This window comes from Cnephaeus nilssonii (assembly GCF_951640355.1).
Source record: "Cnephaeus nilssonii genome assembly, chromosome: 2".
Lineage (NCBI taxonomy): Eukaryota > Metazoa > Chordata > Mammalia > Chiroptera > Vespertilionidae > Cnephaeus > Cnephaeus nilssonii.
This window is the reverse complement of record NC_137073.1, coordinates 67,439,088-67,458,728: the sequence shown is the minus strand read 5'-3', so window position 1 is coordinate 67,458,728 and position 19,641 is coordinate 67,439,088. Positions and strand designations below refer to the sequence as shown.

Below are 19,641 nucleotides of genomic sequence, written 5' to 3'. Positions count from 1 at the left end.
ATTTTTATCAGTTATATTTACATTTTAAAGAATGAACCATAATCCCTGTAAGATTCGCAGCAGATAGGAATAATAGGCTCAGAGTATGTATTTTTGATACTGCAAAATGTCAAATCTTGCTGTTTTATATGAATTGTTAGCTCTACAGAAAAAAATGATACATATACTTAAGTGGCATGTGTGAAAATGGGAAATGAGTAAGTTAGCAGTGATGTGGCTTTTTCCTTTGTCTCACACACACAGAATTATTCAGGAAGTTTGATAAAAAAATATTTCAAGCTCCAGATCCAGAAATTCTAGAGTGTGACATTAGAAATTGCCATTTCTAATAAGCTCTTCCAGATTAGGTCACTACATTGGCCAACCATTTGCCAGTGACCTTACAGGACAGGACTGAGTTTTCTTTAATCTGAGATTCTAAAATCAAGTTTAAGATAATAATCTGGCTCATTAAGGTTCTAATCACTTTAGAAACTTGGGTAGAGTATGTACCATGGGCCTACTAATATGCCCATGGCATGCATAATGTCTCCTTACTATACTGGGGCTAGGTTTATTACTACTTAAGGTAAATCTGTATTGGAGGATTTGGCCCAATTAAGACTTTGTAAGACAGGTAAAGGTGATACTTTTTTTCATTTTTAGGCCCAATGTAATCTTGATTCTTTATGTGATCTTATTGGGCTTAAGATGTATCATTTATAAATCTGTGTTCTGGACTAAGATATGAGGATGCCAAACACATGAATTTATAGTCACTTTAGGATACAAAAATTCTAACTTAACCAAAATATTATGACCAAATCTGTCCTTCAGAAATTTTCACAAGTTTATGATTTTAATAGAATAATATTACGGCTTTTTTTTCAAATCTAGGTTTCCATATCTGAAATTTCTGAATGAGCTTTCATTCATTTACTAATTATTTTCATATTGTATTTTCTTGTCTAGCATGTACTGAAAAAGCTTCTAGCTATAACAGAACTGCTTCAACAAAAACAAAACCAGTATACAAAAACCAATGATGTCAGGTAGCAGCCTTCACCCAAGTGTCTGCATGGATTCAGCATGGTAATTCACGTCAGTATGTCTCCTTTGCTCTTGCCAAAAATAGCACACCTTTCCACATTCCAGTGATGTGTGAGCTATGCAAACAAAACCCTAGATTCTGCTGGTGAATAATTGTACCAGCAGCTTTGTAAGCTATCTGTGCAGGATATTTGCACTTTTTCCACATATGGAATCAATCTTTACCAACCTCTGAGCCTTGGTGTACAGATCACCTTTCATATAACATATGACTGTATCTTGAACTTTGAGAATATATTTTCAATACATCCAATTGCCAAAGTTTTGTTGTCTCTTGGGAAAAGAACTATGAAATCAACTGACAAGAAAAAGCATTCTGTCAATGAGTATAACTGGATTGCATACTGTTCTTACTGTAACTTCTTCCTGATTAGGAATATGACCGTTTGACTGTTATTTGTTACAGTTTCCAGAATTTGCCATTATAATAGGAACAACCTTTGCTGTATACTTTTTTAAAATACTGTGCTACTTCTCTTGCTAGATCTGTTGAAAGAAAATATATAGATGGAACTATTGACTCATCAGCTTTATTTTTTAAACATACCACTTATTTGTTCAAACTGTATTTAGATCTCATAATGCTTTTGTTAAATGTTTACAACAGTAAATAGTTTAAATTCAATAAATATTTGTCATTGTACTGATCGATGCATGTTACCCAAACATTTTAGACTACCAATTTCTTTTGTGTTAAAAAAACAAACACCTAGAATGCTTTTTGTTGAAAGTATTCAAGTATTCATTAATTCCCAATTGATTATGCAAACAACCTCATGAGTCACTTAACAGCTATCCATCTTTGAACTTCTGACTACTTGTTGTATCTGCTGGGTATTTAGTTTGTATAGTTTTATTTGCTTCTGTATGTGTATTTTTGTGAAGTATTCACAAGGGTTAAGTTAAAATAAAACCAAGGGATATTAACTAATTGATTACTTCTGTCTAAATACAGGTAAGCATTTAATTTCATTTTCTTCCTTGTTTCAAAACAGTTCAAATTTAGTATTAGAGCAAGGCCCAAAGAGAAGATGAACCTCCAGGTCATCTTTTTTGCTAATGGTCTCTTTAGAAGGATCATATTAGTTCATTCACTCCTATAATTGTATAGGGGAGAGGTATGCAGCAGCATATCAAATGTGGATGAGACAGGAACCAAGGGAGATTATTAGGAAAATAATTTCCCACACTAAAGAAATATTCTAAAGGTCTATATTCCAAGAGCAACATTTTATTCTATCCCCCTGATTAAAATGTAGGAAAAAACAAAGTGTTAAATAATTGAGGGTTTCAAAGATTTCTGTGGAGGCAGCTAGCTCTGGTATAGCTATAATCACGGTTGAATAATGATGGCAAAAAACTCAGCATACCCTGTACTATATATACCTTTTATTAATGTCAATTCAATTCCACTTTTTCTCTGTATCTTATTACTTTCAAGCCCTCCCTCCTGCTTTTCAGCTGGATCACCACAGTACTATCCAACTTGGTCTCTTTCCAAAAGCCTAGTGCTAGGCAATTTGGTTCCCTCCCAGTCTCTTAAGCTAGAATAGGAAACTTGTTATTTACCTTTGCAGGCCTTGCAGTAAAACTAGCTGGTCAATGATGAAATAAAACCTCTAAAACTGGGTAGGAAAATTTGAAATAAATGTGGACCTTGCTTTGATGCCAAAGTTTAGTGACCTAAAAGAGAAACAAGGTATCTGTGAACAGCTAGCAGCACTGGTACTTAACCTAGCCTGGAGGACTGTCAATTTAGGCTCCTCCACTCCACTTTTGTAAAGTCACACTTAAGATGTAATTAAAATGGTACCTACACTCCTATGGAAAGCAGCCATGGATGCATTGACAATGAGGAAAGGTATGTATCCATAAAACATAGATTCAGGGCAGTTGAGTTTCTCAGAATTCCTTCAACCCAGTTTTCCAGAAGAAATTTGACAAACATCCATAATTTGATTCCAACTTAGAAACTGAATAGTAAGATTACAGTTAATAATTAAACAAATGCTATTAATAACCAACATTTATTAAACACTTAGTATATAGAGGCATTATTTTCCCCTGGGGGAAAAATAGGCACAAGAGAGCTTTAGTAATTTGCCCAAAGTGGAGGTAGCCATGATTCACACCGAAGTAATTTGGTGCTACAGTCTGTGCATTTATATCTACTACTTTCTATTTAAAATACATTTCTTGAATAATATACTTAATCTGAAAAATTTCTAGTAACTGTAACACATTTATATGACAATCTAACAGGTTAATTATAAAACTGAACATACAATTTGCTACTACCCAACCTTTAGGTTTTTAATCTAGACAACTACTAAATACTGCCTATTTGATTTCTTTTTAAGAAACTCATTTGGAGATGTTTTCAGTTAACTAATTGAGGAAAACAAATACCTGGGTCACTAGCTTTCATACATTCTATAGTTAAGTGGTAACATACAAATAGCTAGCTACATCAGGATGGCATTTGAGAAACCACATATAATGGTGCCTTTTTTCAAAAGGGATGTTTATTGCATTTTGTTTAAAACAACATAGGCAAGTAATTTACAGCTTTGGCTACTATAGGAAGACTAATTTGATTTTTAGTCATGGGGGTCAGATTATCCAAACCAGGTGCTATTCTGGGTCCTTTGAACATGTCTTATTTCACATAAAGCTACCCTGAAAGGAGAAACTTTCAAATAAATAAAGTTTACTGTATTTTGATGCTTTCACATTATTTCATTTGTAAAGAAATTTAAATGCTTCATCCTTCTGTTGATTTGTTAGCATTGACAAATCAATTTCAAATGGTTAGAGAGAATCTACCAGGTCATCATCAGTCCATTCTTCCTAAGAAGGAAAGAAGATGTAATAAGGATAACGTTATTTTGAAGCATAACCACTATTATTTACCTCCTTGCCTCCCTCTAGGAAAATGTTCTTTTAATATGCTGATTACAGAAGGTAGATAAACCAGGAATATTTGTTGTTGTTTATAGGCATGGTCCCACAGACTACTCCAATGACAGGACAAATATTATAGTTGTGACCTTCTGCCTCTGATTACTAGTATTCATTTATATCTGACTTGCCAGGTTACAATTTCTTTTTAAGGGCAGGAGAAGAATCCTTGGAGGGTAAAAATTTATAGCATGTACGTCTATCCCTGCTGCTTTTTATGACCATAGGAAGGATTCTTCAGCAAGTAACTATTATATTGCTTCAGAACACACTAAGACAGAAGTGAGAAAAATCCCTGTAATAATGGACCATGTACATGGAGGAGGATGCAAAAAAGTATATATATAATGCTTGCACTCTGGAAGAATAAAACCTTAATAGTATGGTCATACCAGAATGCACAATAGGAATAATAGTTACCTTTGGAGAACATACCTCCTCATGTTTGGATTTCTTTGAGACATAATCATCATCTTCATAGCCTTTCCTCTTCTTCCTGTAATTAGGCAACCATCAAGAAGCAATGTAATAAATGGCAACATAACTATAAAATAAATTAGCAAGACTATATGAAATATATATTCTGAAAACAAAGCCTGGATACATGGAAAGAGATGAAGAATTATAAAGACATTATCTTTCAAATTAATCCTTAGGTTCAATGTAATTCTAATTAAAATCCTAATAAAATTTTTCATGGAACTCATCAAGTCTCACTCTGACCTGGAAAAGATTATGCAAGAGTAGCAAAAGGAATCTGAAAAGGAAGTGTGGGGAGGGGACTGTATTGCAGTTCTCATCAAAACACCATACATAAAAGCTATAACTAAAAGTGTGGTATTAGCAAAGAGTAAAACAGATTAAAATGATTAGATCGGCAAGACAACTATATATAGGAATTTAATTGGTAATAAATGAGTAAGACAAATTATGAAATACTTAAAAATGGCTGCTACAACAGGTTATTTGAAAAAATTTTAATATATTTCTACTTCATATTCACAATTCTAAATGTTTTTAACAGTTGAAAAGAAAAAACAAAATAGGCTAAGATATTTAGATATAAAAGCATAACACAAATGATAAATTTCCTTACATATCACAAAGTGAAAGAAACAACCGAAGAAAAATAGGTGTATAATAGATAATGCAAATTAAAATACTATTTTTTTTTCATCCAGACAAGAGTTAAAGATTGATTCTATTAAATGTTGTATATGTGTGAAAACATTAATAAAAAGAGAAAAACTTTATTTCCTACACTAATACAGGAGAAAAGGCTGGCAACAGTAAACACCTGTTACCTCTGAGGACGAAACGGGGGTTTGGCTTTTGGTCAAAGAGAACTTTGGTTTACCTGTACTGATTGACTTTCATAATGATGATATAGCTATTACTTGTGTAATAAAAAAGATAAAAGAATTTTAAAGACCAACGAAAACATATTTTATCCTAACGTAGTGCTTACAAAGTGTGGTCCAATAACCATTTCCAGTGTGCAATAAATAAACTGAGCGTGTGTTTAGAAACTTTTATAGAAATTTGATAAATTATGACTATCGAATCTAATAAAATTTAAGCTTTGTATTATATGTCTTTTTTAATCATTTTGTAGTAATTTGTTATCTTACCTTATAATAGAGAAACATGCAAATTGACCGCACCTCCGCTATGCCCACGATTAGGCCGGCAGGAGGCTGGGGGCGGGACTCCGGGTGGCATATCCGCCGTTGAGAAGTTCAAGATGGCGGTGCCAAGTGGCCGGGCCCATGCTGCCGCTCCCGGGGGTGCCTGGGGCGATCAGCACCCCGGGGGGCGTGGCCGGGCCCATGCCGCCGCTCCCCAGGGTGCCTGGGCCCATCAGCACCCCGGGGGGGGTCGTAGTCGGGCCCATTCAGCCACTCCCGGGGGGGTGCCTGGGGCGATCAGACACCTAGGGGGGCGTGGCCGGGCCCCTCCCGCCCCTCCCGGGATTGATCGTCCACCTGGGAGGGCGTGGCCCTGCCCCACCCGCCCCTCCCAGGGGTCCCCGGGGGCGATCGGCCACCCGGGGGGGGCGTGTCCGGGCCCCTCCCGCCCCTCCCGGGGGTCCCGGGGTTGATCGTCCACCTGGGAGGGTGTGGCCCGGCCCCTCCCGCCGCTCCCGGGGGTCCCAGGGGCCGAGGCTTTCCGGGCCTTGGGCACCAGCAGGGAGCCTGCACCGATCGCAGAAAACCACTGGGGGTCGGCTCCTGTGATCGGTAGCAGGGACCCTGGGTGCGGCGAGCCCAAGGCCAGGAAAGCCTGGGGCGGAGGCTTTCCCGGCCTTGGGCACCAGTGGGCAGCCTGCACGGATCGCAGGAAACCACTGGGGGTCGGCTCCTGCGATCCTTAGCAAGGATGTTGGGTGCCGCCGAGCCCAAGGCCACCGCCCGGGGGCAATCCCAACCCTGAAAAAGGCAGAAGGTGGTGGCCACAGCCAAGGCCTGGGTCCCTGGTGCTGGCAGAAAACTGGTGCAGGCAGCCAGGTGAATGAAGGTCTATTGCACGAATCTTCGTGCAAACGGGCTACTAGTATTTTATAAACGTATAGGTCTGTAATGAATTCTAAAAAACAGTCCTTTACAGTTTGAGAAGCACCCTTCAAGTACACATGGAAATGTAGAATCTGCTTGGCACAGTACAAAGTAGGTGGTAAATCTGAGTAAGATAGAAACTCTGGCAATTAAGTAGTTAGAAGGGTAAGATTAATGTAAGTTCTATCATTTAATCCAGAGGTTGAAAAATTATTTGTTGAAGGGCCAGATAGTAAATATATTACTCCTTGTAGGCCATAGCCATCAGATTCTGCCTCAATTACCCATCTCCTCTTCTATAGTGTTGAAAACAGCCATAGGCAGTATGAAAACTAAGGGTATAGTTATCCTAATAAAAGAGTAATATGCAAACTGACCATCACTCCAAGACACAAGATGACCGCCACAAGATGGCCTGCAGGGGAGGGCAGTTGTGAGCAGTTAGGGGTGACCAGGCCAGCAGATGAGGGCAGTTGGGGGGGGGGAGCCAGGCCTGCAGGGGAGGACAGTTGTGGGGGGCAAGGCCTCCAGGGGAGAGCAGTTGGGGGGGATCAGGCCTGCAGGGGAGGAGAGTTGGGGGAGGGGGGAACCAGAATTGCAGTGGAGGGCATTTGGCGGGGACCCAGGCCTGCAGGGGAGGGCAGTTGGGGGGGGGGGGGACTCAGGCCTGCAGACTGGCAGGGGAGGGCAGTTAGGGGTGACCAGGCCTGCAGGGGAGGGCAGTTAGGGGTGATCAGGCTGGCAGGGGAGTGGTTAGGGGGTGATCAGGCTGGCAGGCAGAAGCGTTTAGGGGCAATCAGGCAGAGGCAGGCGAGCGGTTGGGAGCCAGCAGTCTGACGGGCCTAAACAGGCAATCGGACATCCCTCAAGAGGTCCCAGACTGGAGAGGGTGCAGGTTGGGCTGAGGGACATCCCCCCCCTCCCCGTGCATGAATTTCATGCACCGGGCCTCTAGTGTTCCGATAAAACTATTTCTAAAAACAGGTAGTGGTCTGGATTTGGCCCATGGGCTATACAGTTTGCCAAGCCATAGTTTAAGCCAATTTCATATCTCTTGTAAAAAGAAAATTACCAGTGTTACAATTCAGTATTCCCCCCTATCTGTGGGGGGAGGGATGTTCCAAGACCCCCAGTGGATGCCTGAAATTGCAGACAGTACCAAACTATATATATAGTTTTTTCCTATAGATACAAACCTAAGATAAAGTTTAATTCCAAATTAGGCACAGTAAGAGATTACCAACAATCCTATATAATCCTATATAATAAAGAGATAAATGGTCATGACGCCATCACCCCGTAATGAACAATCAGCAGGAGGCGGCAGGCGCGGGTGGGTGGGACTGCGTGTGTGGCGAGGCCGGGGGATGTGAGGTTGTGTCCCCGGCCCAGCGCCAGCCGGGGGATGTGAGCTGTTATTGTTTGTTTATTAATAAATTTACATATTTTCATATACATTTTACTAATTTTCCTTCATCTCTGACACTTCTATTATAAAGAAAGGGCAATTAGCAGTATTAAAATATTTACTCTAATTCCCTTTTAATGTGCACGAATTTCATGCACCAGGCCACTAGTCTATAATAATAAAAGCATAAGATGCAAATTAGACTGGACAGCCAAATGTCCTTCCGGACAAAGCTGCCATGGCTGCGAGGGCCAAGGGCAGGCAGCCACAGCGGCTGGCAGCAGGAGCAGCAGTGGGGTGATGGGGGCAGTGCCTTCCGATTGGCCTGGTCGCCTCCCGCAAAGCGAGGCCAGACTGCAGCTTAGGCCCGCTCTTGTAGGGAGCAGGCCTAAGCCATTAGTAGGACATCCCCTGAGGGCTCCCGTACTGTGAGAGGGGGCAGGCCGGGCTGGGGGGGGGGCCCCCCAGTGCACAAATTTTCGTGCACCAGGCCTCTAGTCTATAATAAAAGTGTAATATGCTAATTAGACAAGACAGCCGAACGAACTTCCAGGAGAAGCTGGGGCTGCAAGGGCCGAGGCAAGCTGCCATGGCTGAGAGGGCTGAGCCCCTTGTACGAATTTCGTGCATCGGGCATCTAGTAACTAATAAAATATAACAACATACTGTACTAAGTTATGCAGTCTCTCAAATTACCTTATTGTACTGGATGTACAGTGTGGATATGCTAGACAAAAGGATGATTCACATTCCAGGTGGGACAGAGTGAGACATTGCATGATTTCATCATACTACTCAAAATGGTATACGTAATTTTAAAATTTATGAATTATTTCTGGAATTTTCCATTTAATATTTTTAGACCACAGTGGACTATTTTCACTCATTAAAGTTAACATTCTTTTCTTCTCTGTAGTCACTCCTGTTAGTTACCAATGAAACCCAGTAGTGAAATCAACCAATTTTAAATTCTTTGCTAAGCCACAGTTTGTAGTTTTACTGTTCCTGTTTCCTGACCAGATTCTCAACTGTTTAAACTCCTAAAAGATTAGGTTTAAGTAGATCCTTCAATTTGCAAAGCATAAAGATCCTAAATATGGTGATCTCCACATAGAGCCTACAAGTCACTGAGAAACATTATGGGTCTTCTTTATGGTTGCAAAAAAAAGTCTTAACAGCACATTTTACTATCGGTTCTGTCCTTAATATAGTTTACCTCTGAAAGAAAATATGCCATTTACCTAGAGTAGTTAAAATAAGTTTGGAACAGCATACTTGGTCCTCAAATAAGATTTTGGACCTGCAAAGAATCCCAAAATTAAAAGGGCAAGAAGTTCAGGGAGTCCCATTATCTATTTTTGAATAACACCATCACAACTACTTACGTAATTACGTTAAGTGCAAGCTCAGCAGAATGACATCTCTCCAACTTCTGCTTCAGAACAGCAACTTCTTCAGGTCTGGGTGGTTCATATTTCTTTACCAAGTTTCTCATGCCTATGCAGAGAAAAAAATTATCCTATATAATAAAAGCCCAATATGCAAATTGTTCAACCAGGAATTTGCTCGCTATGACGTACACTGACCACCAGGGGGCGGCACAGAACGTGGCAGGCGCCGGCAGTGGAGGCAATGCCAGCCCCGATGGGCCCTGACGAGAGCGGGACTGCGTCAGGATGGTAGAGCAGGTGAGGGGGCGGTGCCAGGCCACGGCAGGGTGCCACGCAGGGCTGCAGGCCACCCCGAGGGACCCCACCGGTGCACGAATTCATGTACCAGGCCTCTAGTACTAGATAATAAGCCTTGTTCTCATAAGGCAGTTGAATATTTTTTCATATTGTTACAGAACCAACAAAACACTCTTGAAATGATGTGATTCTTCTTTTTAGGATTTGTACTCTGCATCCTATCTAATAAAAGAGTAATATGCAAATTAACCATCACTCTGCCACGCCCACCGGCCAATCAGGAGCAATTATGCAAATTAACCCAACCAAGATGGCTGCGGCCATGGAGAGAGTAGGAGGGAGGCTTGGGTTTCCCGGCGATGGAGGAAGCCAAGCTTTCCGCACACCCTGGCTGGCTCAGGCCTCCGCTTAAGGCTACAAAGTTTCAATTATAGAAGATAAATCCCAAGAAAAATGGCGGCAGCCACGGAGCTGGAGAGAGCAGGCTAGGGTTGCCCTCGGCGACGGAGGAAGCCAAGCTTTCCACCTGCCCTGGCCGGCCTAGGCCTCCACTCCAGGCTACAAAGTTTCAATTATAGAAGGTGAATAAACCCCAACAGAAATGGCTGCTGCCATGGAGTGAGCAGAAGGCTTGGCTCCACTCCAGGCTACAAAGTTTCAATTGTAGAAGATAAATATATCCCAGATACCAGGGCCTCCGCTTGGGTCACCGGGGGGCATGGCCAGCCTGCAAACCACCACAGGCCCCTCACCCAGGCTGCCCCATACCCCAAGGGAATCCCCACCCTGATCTGGGACACCCTTCAGGGCAAACCAGCTGGCCCCCACCCATGCACCAGGCCTCTATCCTAGCTAATAAAAGAGTAATATGCAGATTGACCATCACTCCAACACACAAGATAAAGATAGCTGCCCCCATGTGGTCAAAGATCCTGCCCCCATGTGGACACAAGATGGTCACCACAAGATGGCCAGCAGGGAGGGCAGTTGGGAGGGACCAGGCCTGCAAGGGAGGGCAGTTGGGGGTGATCAAGCCTGCAGGGGAGGGCAGTTAGGGGTGACCAGGCTGGCAGAGGAGGGAAGTTGGGGGCAAACAGCCCAGCAGGGGAGCAGTTAGACATCCATCAGGCTGGCAGGGGAGAGGTTAGGGGGTGATCAGGCTGGCAGGCAGAAGTGGTTAGGGACAATCAGGAAGGCAGGCAGGTGAGCAGTTGGGAGCCAGCAGTCCTGGATTGTGAGAGGGATCCCATATTGGAGAGGGTGTAGGCTGGGCTGAGGAACACCCCCCCGCCCCCTTGCACGAATTTTGTGCACCGGGCCTCTAGTTAGAATATAATGAATACCATACTTCTAGATCAAATAATTATAACTGCCAGCGCTTAGGCCATATTATGTATAGCATAAAGATAAGCATGCCCTACAATATAGTCAGTATTTTTTTCTAATCCTACTGTGCTCACTTTTTGCTCAGTTTTAAAGCTTTTTAATAATTCCTTCATGATTTAGTCAACATGTTTTGTTCCCTGCCACCAACCATATTCATAATGTTCTATCCTGGGTCAAGAGTATACTTCTTACTAACAAAGAAAACCATTTATACTCTATAATAATAAAAGCGTAATATACTAATTAGACCAGATGTCCTTCTGGACGAAGCCTGGTTCCTGGGTGCGTGCTGGCGGCTGGAGGGAAGCCCAGGTCCCAGGTGCCAGAGGGAAGCCCATGCCGGCAGTCGGGGGAAGGAAGGCCTACTCTTGCACAAATTTCGTGCATCGGGCCTCTAGTTATTACATATTATGTAATAAAGGGAGGAAGCGTAGTAAAAATATATTAATTGATGATTCTCTGCCTTAATAAAGCATAGAACCTATGTAATGAAACATCACCAAGAAAACAAAAATATCCTTTTTAGGCTTAAAACAAACTACTATGTCAGTGACTTTATAACTGCAGAAACCTCTTCTACCTAAACTTTTATTCAACAACAATAAGCCAAATAATATAAATATCAAAATTTATAAAGGAAATGATGAAAGATCCAGGGCTTATTAGCCAGCCACATGCTACAAATGGGTGACTATCCCACTGATTTCATAATGCAAATAAAGCAGTGTTTTCAACTAAATTAATACTTGTGACTCAATGCCCCAGGACAGTATCTTGGTTTTAAAAAAAAGATGGAGAAGATACCTTAATATCGTTACAGTTCTGAGTATTTCATCAAGAGCTATTTCTATTTCATGTTAAAATAAGGGGAATAAAATTAAGGTACTGAGAAGAAATCAGCAATAAAATTGTCAGCTATAAAATGATCACAGTGTATTATCTTTAAGGCCTCGTCTAACTACTAAATTCCATGATCCTATTTATTTAAGACCAAATCACAGCTTTGGAAGTGAATAGGATAGTATAGTAGTATAACTGAAAACCTATAGTTTATCATTCATAAATCAATTAAAAGGGGGAAGTCCTCAAGATCACTTCAAACAGATAGCAAGAAATGATGTTTCTATGTCCTGAAGCATTTTAACATGAAAAACATAAAAATTATATCCATTTTCTATTATCATCCAAGATCCAGATCTTCAATCTCAAATTTTACTGGTTTATTCAGCATTTAATTAAACTACAAATTTAATTAACAAGGACATTGGCACAAAAAGTTTGGGGAAAAATACAATTTACTTTTAATCCTAAAGAGTAGCCAAGTAGCCATGAGCATTCAGTGCCACAGACAAGAATGAAGAACGGTCAGGGCTGGCTAATCTAGCCAATCAGTTAAGTGGAGGTTCTACTCAACCCCTAAAACAGTTTCTCAACATCAGCACTATTGATAGTTTGGGCCAGATAATTCTTCGTTGTAAGGGGCTATATTAGTTTCCTGAGGCTACTATTACAAATTACTATGAAGTTAGTACAGCTTAAAATAACATAAATGTATCCTCTCTTAGTTCTGAAGCCCAAGAACCTGAAGTCAATTTCTCTAGGCCACAATCAAAATGTTGGCAAAGCCACCCTCTCTCTGGAGGCCCTAGGGCAGGGGCAGTGAACCTTTTTTCTGCCAAGGGCCATTTGGATAATTATAACATCATTCGCCAGCCATACAAAATTATCAATTTAAAAATTAGCCTGCTCGCACAATTTACAATAGCTAAGATTTGGAAGCAGCCTAAGTCCCCATCAGCAGATGAGTGGATTAAAAAAATGTGGTACATCTACACAATGGAGTACTATGCTGCTGTAAAAAAGAACTCTCCATTTGCAACAACAGCATGGATGGACCTAGAGGGCATTATGCTAAGTGAAATAAGCCAGTCGGAGAAAGATAAATATCACGTGATCTCACTCATTTGTGGAATATAATGAACAACATAAACTGATGAACCCCAAAATAGATCCAGAGACAAAGAAGCATCGAATAGACCGTCAAACCTCAGAGGGAAGGCAGAAGTGGGTAAAGGAGGCGGGGGGGGGGGGGGGGGGGGTGTTAACAGATCAACTAAAGGACTTGTATGCATGCATAGAAGCATAACCAATGGACACAGACAGTAGAGGGGTGAGGGCATGTGCTGGGGGATGGGAGCGGCCGGGGAGAGGTCAATAGGGGAAAAAGGAAATATATGTAATATTTAAATAATAAAGAATTTAAAAAAAGAATTAGCCTGCTATATTTGGTCAAACATTTAATTAATTCATCCCTAATGCCTAGACAGGGCTAGGCCCTCCAGCTGGACTTTCCCCACTCCTGCCCCAGGGGGAAATGGATTCCTTCCCTTTTCCAGCTTCTGGTGGGCTGCCAGCATCCCTTGGCTTGTGGCCATAACACTCCAATTTTCAAGGCCAGCATCATCAAATCTCCCTCTGCTTTCTTCACATTGCCTTCTGTGTCACACCTCCCTCTCTCCCTTTTCTAATAAGGACTCCTGTGATTGCATCTAGGCCTCATCTTGATAATCCAAGATCATCTCCCCATCTCAAGATTCTTAACTTTATAACATCTGCATATATGTTAAGATTTATAGTCTCCAGGGATTAGGACATGAATATCTTTGAGGGAGATATTTTTCAGCTTTTCAAGGGGGTATACTGTGAATTAAAAGAAAGCAGCATTCTTACTTCTACCCACTAGATACTGATAGCAGCCCCCATCACGCCCCAAGGTGTGACAACCAAAAAGGTCTCCAGATATTGCAAAAATAGCACCCAGTTGAGAACCACAGTTTTTGTAATATTAACTAACAAAATGACTAGCAAATGACACATGCTAACTAGTTAAAGCTGATTTATCTACAAAATAGAAGTTCAAAATTTAACCTTTTGCACTTGGATGTAGAGTGTGACTTGACACAGCATCGGTAGCAGCTCGAGAAAAAAAGCAAGCAAGTGCAAAGGGTTAAATATCCCTAAATTTAGTTCCCTATAGATCTTTTTCAGTGCCTATCACATATTTGTTTACACTTTAAAAGAACCCTGTTTTAAAACTTAACCCTTTCTGAATCTGATTGTATTTTTACTTTCTTAAGTTCTATATGTATAAAAACTCTGCTTTTCGTGTACCTTCTATTTGTTCCCCACCAATATATCCTTCATGCCTCCATGACACAATAATTCAATGAAAGTAAACAATCTGTTATCTCAAGTTAAATATTAAGATATTTTACAAAGTAGCTTTGTTATAGAATATTTTATAAAGTTCTCTTTTACTTACTTTTCATTATATCTAATAATTGTGACAAGCAAGTTCTGTTCTCTTTCAGCATCAGACTTTCTGATAAATAACTGGTAAAAAAAGGGAAAAAAGTTGTAATCTATTAGACACATACAGCATCTTGAGAAAACCTGACAAATTATTTTTTTCCATGTTCATTTCATCATCAAGGTCAATTAAAAATTTTTTTCTTATTGATTTTAGAGAGAGAGAGGGAGGGAGTGTGGGAGGAAGAAAGGGAAAGAGGGAGGGAAAGGGCACAAAACACTGATTTGTTATTCCATTATTTATGCATTCATTGGTTGATTCTCCATGTGCCCTGACTGGGGATCAAAACCATATATAATCTTGGGTATATGTATCAGGATGATGCTCTAACCAACTGAGCAACCCAGCCAGGGCTCATCATCAAGGCAATTTTAAAATTAATTTATTCACAATGTATTAAAAAACAGTAATTTGAACTCCACAAAACTTAATTTATAGCTCTTATAGTCTTACTGATTTACAATTTATATTACATTAAAAGATGTTTAATTTAATTTCTGTAATATATAAGCTTTTTAGAGGTATGAAATAACAGTAGCAACAGTTATTACTTTTAATGTTAAGTGTTTAATATATAAACTTTATGAGTCTGAACCTCATTTTACAGATGAGGACTCTAGTAAAAGACAAGTCATGACGATGTAAATCGCCCAATATAAAGCAAAGAGTAAAAGAGGTGGAACCGGCACAAGTAAGGATTTTCTCTCTTTAATACCAAGTCCATGTTAATTATAGTTGTTCCTGGGACTAACAGCTATTCAAACCAATAAGAATATCATCCCATGCCTTACAATTCTATTACATCTTATTTTCATTGAGTCCAAATCAAAGGCATTAATACTTTTTCATAAATGGATATAAAGCCCATTTTTTCAGAACCAATGACAGTAGTATGAAAGTATAATTTTTATATTTAAGTGTTTACTCTGAGGTTTTATGTACCTGAATTTGATCTATAATTGGTAACAGCCCAAGTGAACAGATTCTTAAGGCGTAAGTAACATTTCAAACATAAATACAAAAACATTAATTCTTATCTTGGGTGAAATAGTTACAGAAATAGAAAGACAATTCTTTGTGTTGAGATATGTCTTTTAAACTACCCAGATTATTTAAATTACATTAGAGGTTTTGTTTGTTTGTTTTTTAATTTAGGGGAAGGGAGAGGAAGAGAAAGATAGAAATATCAATGATGTGAGAGAATCACTGATCAGCTGCCTCCTTCATGTTCCCCCACTGGAGATCGAGCCCGAAACTCAGGCATGTGCCCTGACTATAGGAACTGAACCTCGACCTCCTGGTTCACAGGTCAACACTCAACCACTGAGCCATACCAGCCAGGCAAATTATATTAGAGTTTTTATAACTAAATTGGTTATTAGATTTTCATCATCTATTGTGGGAGATAACTTCAGATATAGAAATCAGTAACTCCCTTTACAACTAATATATTACTGGTTAGCAGTAATTCAAAATAACAATTTGTTTTTCTTTTCCCTTTTCTTGTAAAACTCCTTCTTAAGTATAAAAAAAATGCATTTGGTTCTAAAAGTTAGCTGACCACATTCTTTAACTCTGTGAAACTTTTTTAAGTTAGCAACTTCTAATTTCAATCTTGAATTAGAATTTTAATATTTTGATTTAAAAAAATCCAAAGGCAAGCAAGGATATCTAAGAAGTCAAGCTAGGAAATAAGAAATAAAGCTCTAAATCCAATGAAAAAGAAGAAAACCCAGAACTAACAACAGAACATCCTATGAGTAATAATCTGAAGCATTATCCAGAATATAACAATAGCACAAGGGCTTTCTATCCCTTTTTAAAATCAGTAATAATGTAAAAGCAATTATCCTATTCTCTTTCATTCAAGGTGGCAGAGTAGGTTAGCATTGTGCTCTCCTCCTCCCATGACCATATAAAAACTACAACAAAATTATAGAACCAACATAGAAAACCATCTTTAGAACAGGATAGAAAAAAGAAGCCACACCAAGACTGGTAAAAGGGATAGAGATGCAAAATGAGCTGTTCCGTCACCCAGGGTATGGCAATTAAGAATTAGAAGGGAGACTTCCATTCAAGATGGAATAGGTAAACATGGTACTTGCATCCTCCCAAAACCACATTAAAATTACAACTACAGAACAACCATCATTGAAAACCATGTGAAATCTAGCTGAACATAAGTCCTATAACTAAGGATATAAAGAAGAAGCCACCTTGAGACTGGTAGGAGGGGCGGAGATGCAGAACAGAGTGGTCTGCACCCATGTGTGGTGATTAAAAATCACAAGGCATATATCTTGGCTGTGGAGGTCCCCGTAGGAGTTGAGTCCCAGCCTCACACTAGGCTCCCCAGCCCAGAATCCTAGTCTTGGGAAGAGAAGACCCACTAACTTCTGGCTGTGAAAAGCGGGAGATTGTAGTTGAGTAAGAGGGAGGGCTGCTGGAGTCCCAGGTTATCCTCTTAAAGGGCTCATGTATGGACCTACTCCCTAAGATCCAGCACTGGGGCAGCAGTTGGAAAGGCACCATAGACATTCAAGAAGGAACTGAATTGTCTGGCTTTGGGGCAAGGGCTGGAGGGTTAGCTTTCTCCCACACAGAGTGCTGGCAGAGGCTGTTGCTCCTTTGCTGAGCCCTCCCCCTGCAGATGCAGACAGGCACCACATCTGAGTCTCCATCAACCTGTTTGTGCCCTGGAAATTTCCTGAGACCTGCCCCACCCTACTTGTTGACCCACCCAATCTACTTCCAGTGGCTTTTCCATGTACACATCCTGTCTTGGCTTATGATCTGAACTTTCCCATATTCTCTCAAAGGTTCACAAACTCCAAACAAGCAACATCTGGCCTCAGCATGCTGCTTACCTCTTGCTAAGTGGGCACTAGCAGCCGGACTTAAGTTCACAGCCTGGCCTCTACTGGGCAACTCCAAGCCCAGCACAAGCAACCATCATCTACTTATCATTTTGTCGCTCATGCTGGGTGGCCTTGGGCAGAACACAGATGGTAGCTGACCATGGCCTATACCTTCTGGGAGGCCCCAGAGACAGTGCAGCATGGTAGCTAGCTTCAGACCATGTTGAAGTATCACCTGACTACTCCACAGTGACACACTCAAGGGGTAGACACTGCTGGCAGAGCTCTCTGCTGAAGCAAGTTCTGCTGTGTAGGGTCAGCCCCTGCATAGCAGCTCCAACCCTGTAGTTGCTAATTGGCCTGGGGGTTGATCCCTCCCATTCACAAACCAACAGCAATCAAGGCTCAACTACAATAGGAGGTTGTACACAACTCGCATGGGGTCGCACTTGGAGCACCCAGCTCAGGGGACCAGAGAGGCTGCGCCACTGGTCCCTACAGGACACCTACTACATAAGGCCACCATACCAGTAGATCTACCTAAATACATAGAAACAAACACAGAGATGCAGCCAAAATGGTAGACACAAAGACACATGTCCCAAATAAAATGGGAGAAATCTCCAGAAAAAAAAATTAAATAAAACAGAAGCAAGCAAACTACCAATTACAGAGTTCAAAACAATGGTTATAAAAATGCTTATGGGATGCAGTGAGAATTTCAGCAGCATAAAAAAGGACACAGAAACCATAAAAATGAACAGTAAGAAATGAAGAACCTAACAACTGAAAGGAAGAATATACCAGAAGGAATCAATAGCAGATTAGATGAAGCAGAGGATCAAATCAGTGACTAGGAAGATAAGGTAGCAGAAAACACCCATTCAGAGCAGCAGAAAGAGAATTTTAAAAAAGAGAGAATAGTTTAAGGGACCTCTGGGACAACACCAAGTGTAATAACACCCTCATCTTAGAGGTACCAGGAGGAGAAGAGAAAAAGCAAGGGACTGAGACCCTATTTGATAATGACAAAACTTCCCTAATCTGGTGAAGAAAAAAAGCTCCGAAGTCCAAGAAGCATAGAGTCCCAAACAAGATGAACACAAAGAGGTCCACACCAAGACACATCTAATTAATATTCCAAAGGTCAAAGACAAAGGAAAAATTTTAAAAGCAGCAAGAGAAAAGCAGTTGTTACATACAAGGGAGCTCCCATAAGACTGTAAGCTAATTTCTCAACGAAATTTTTGCAGGCCAAAAGAGATTGGCATAAAATAGTCAAAGTGATGAAAAGCAGGGACCTACAACCAAGATTACTCTACCCAACAAAGCTATCATTTAGAATCAAAGGACAGATAGACAGATAAAGAGCTTCCCAGACAAGAAAAAACTAAAGGATTTCATCACAACTAAACCAGTATTGCAAGATATGTTAAAGTATCATCTTTAAGAAGATCAAAAATATAAATAAACTGGTAATAAATACATACATATCAACAATTACTTTAAATGCAAATGGATTAAGTGCTCCAATCAAAAGACTGATTGAATGGATAGCTGAATGGATATGAAAATAAGACCATTACATGAACCATCTACAAAAGACTCACTTCCGATAGAAATATACAGACTGAAAGTAAAAGGATAGAAAAAGACGTTTCATGAAAAAGGAAAGAAAAAAAAAAAACAAAAACTGTGTCAGCAATATTCATACCAGACAAAATAGCCCCTAAAACAAAGGCAATATATATAACGAGACACAAAGAAGGACCCAGTAATTTCACACCTGGATATTTATCTGGAGAAACTCAAAACAGCAAAAAGAAAAAAGAATAAAAAATGTGACGATAGTTTAAGGTACTTGTGGGATAAGATTAAACATTCACTACTTGCATCATAGGGGTACCAGAAGAAGAGTAAGGGCACGGGACTGAAAACATATATATATCCTACCTAATAATGGACAAATATGCAAATTGAGCATACCTCCAACACACCCACAAGCCACGCCCACCATCCAATCAGAGCTAGCATGCAAATTAACCCAAACCAAGATGGCTACAGCCACAGAGAGCAAGGTTTCCTAGGTAACAGAGGAAGCCAAGCTTTCTGCCTGCCCTTGCCAGGCCTAAGCCTCCACTCAAGCTACAAAGTTTCAATTATAGAAGGTAAACAAATTCAAACAAATGGCGGCAGAATGGAGCTTGAGAGAGCAGGCCAGGGTTGCCGCCGGCAACAGGGGAAGCAAAGCTTTCCGCACATCCTGGCCGGGCCCAGGCCTCCGCTTAAGGCTACAAAGTTTCAATTATAACCCCAACACAAA

At 40.6% G+C, this 19,641-nt stretch overlaps 2 protein-coding genes across 10 annotated transcripts in view; one reads left to right on the top strand and one right to left on the bottom strand.

Annotated features, from left to right (window-relative positions):
* RASA1 (RAS p21 protein activator 1) overlaps positions 1 to 2,024 on the top strand; it is a 98,272-nt gene extending 96,248 nt beyond the window's left edge. For both annotated transcript variants that reach the window (XM_079786940.1, XM_079786941.1), the window contains exon 25: positions 952 to 2,024. In XM_079786940.1, coding sequence (XP_079643066.1) covers positions 952 to 1,035 — 84 coding nt within the window. In that variant the 3' untranslated portion in view covers positions 1,036 to 2,024. The remainder of the gene's footprint in view (positions 1 to 951) is intronic.
* The window catches only part of CCNH (cyclin H), a 35,158-nt gene that overhangs the window by 162 nt on the left and 15,355 nt on the right, over positions 1 to 19,641 (bottom strand). For 2 of the 8 annotated variants that reach the window (XM_079786961.1, XM_079786965.1), the window contains exons 6-8: positions 14,410 to 14,480; positions 9,399 to 9,510; positions 2,170 to 4,546 (exon numbers count right to left, since the gene is read on the bottom strand). In XM_079786961.1, the coding sequence (XP_079643087.1) occupies positions 4,312 to 4,546; positions 9,399 to 9,510; positions 14,410 to 14,480 (418 nt within the window). In that variant the 3' untranslated portion in view covers positions 2,170 to 4,311. Of the gene's footprint in view, positions 1 to 2,169; positions 4,547 to 9,398; positions 9,511 to 14,409; positions 14,481 to 19,641 lie in introns of those variants that run through there. The other 6 variants (XR_013814343.1, XR_013814344.1, XM_079786962.1 and 3 more) reach the window with 6 other exon arrangements.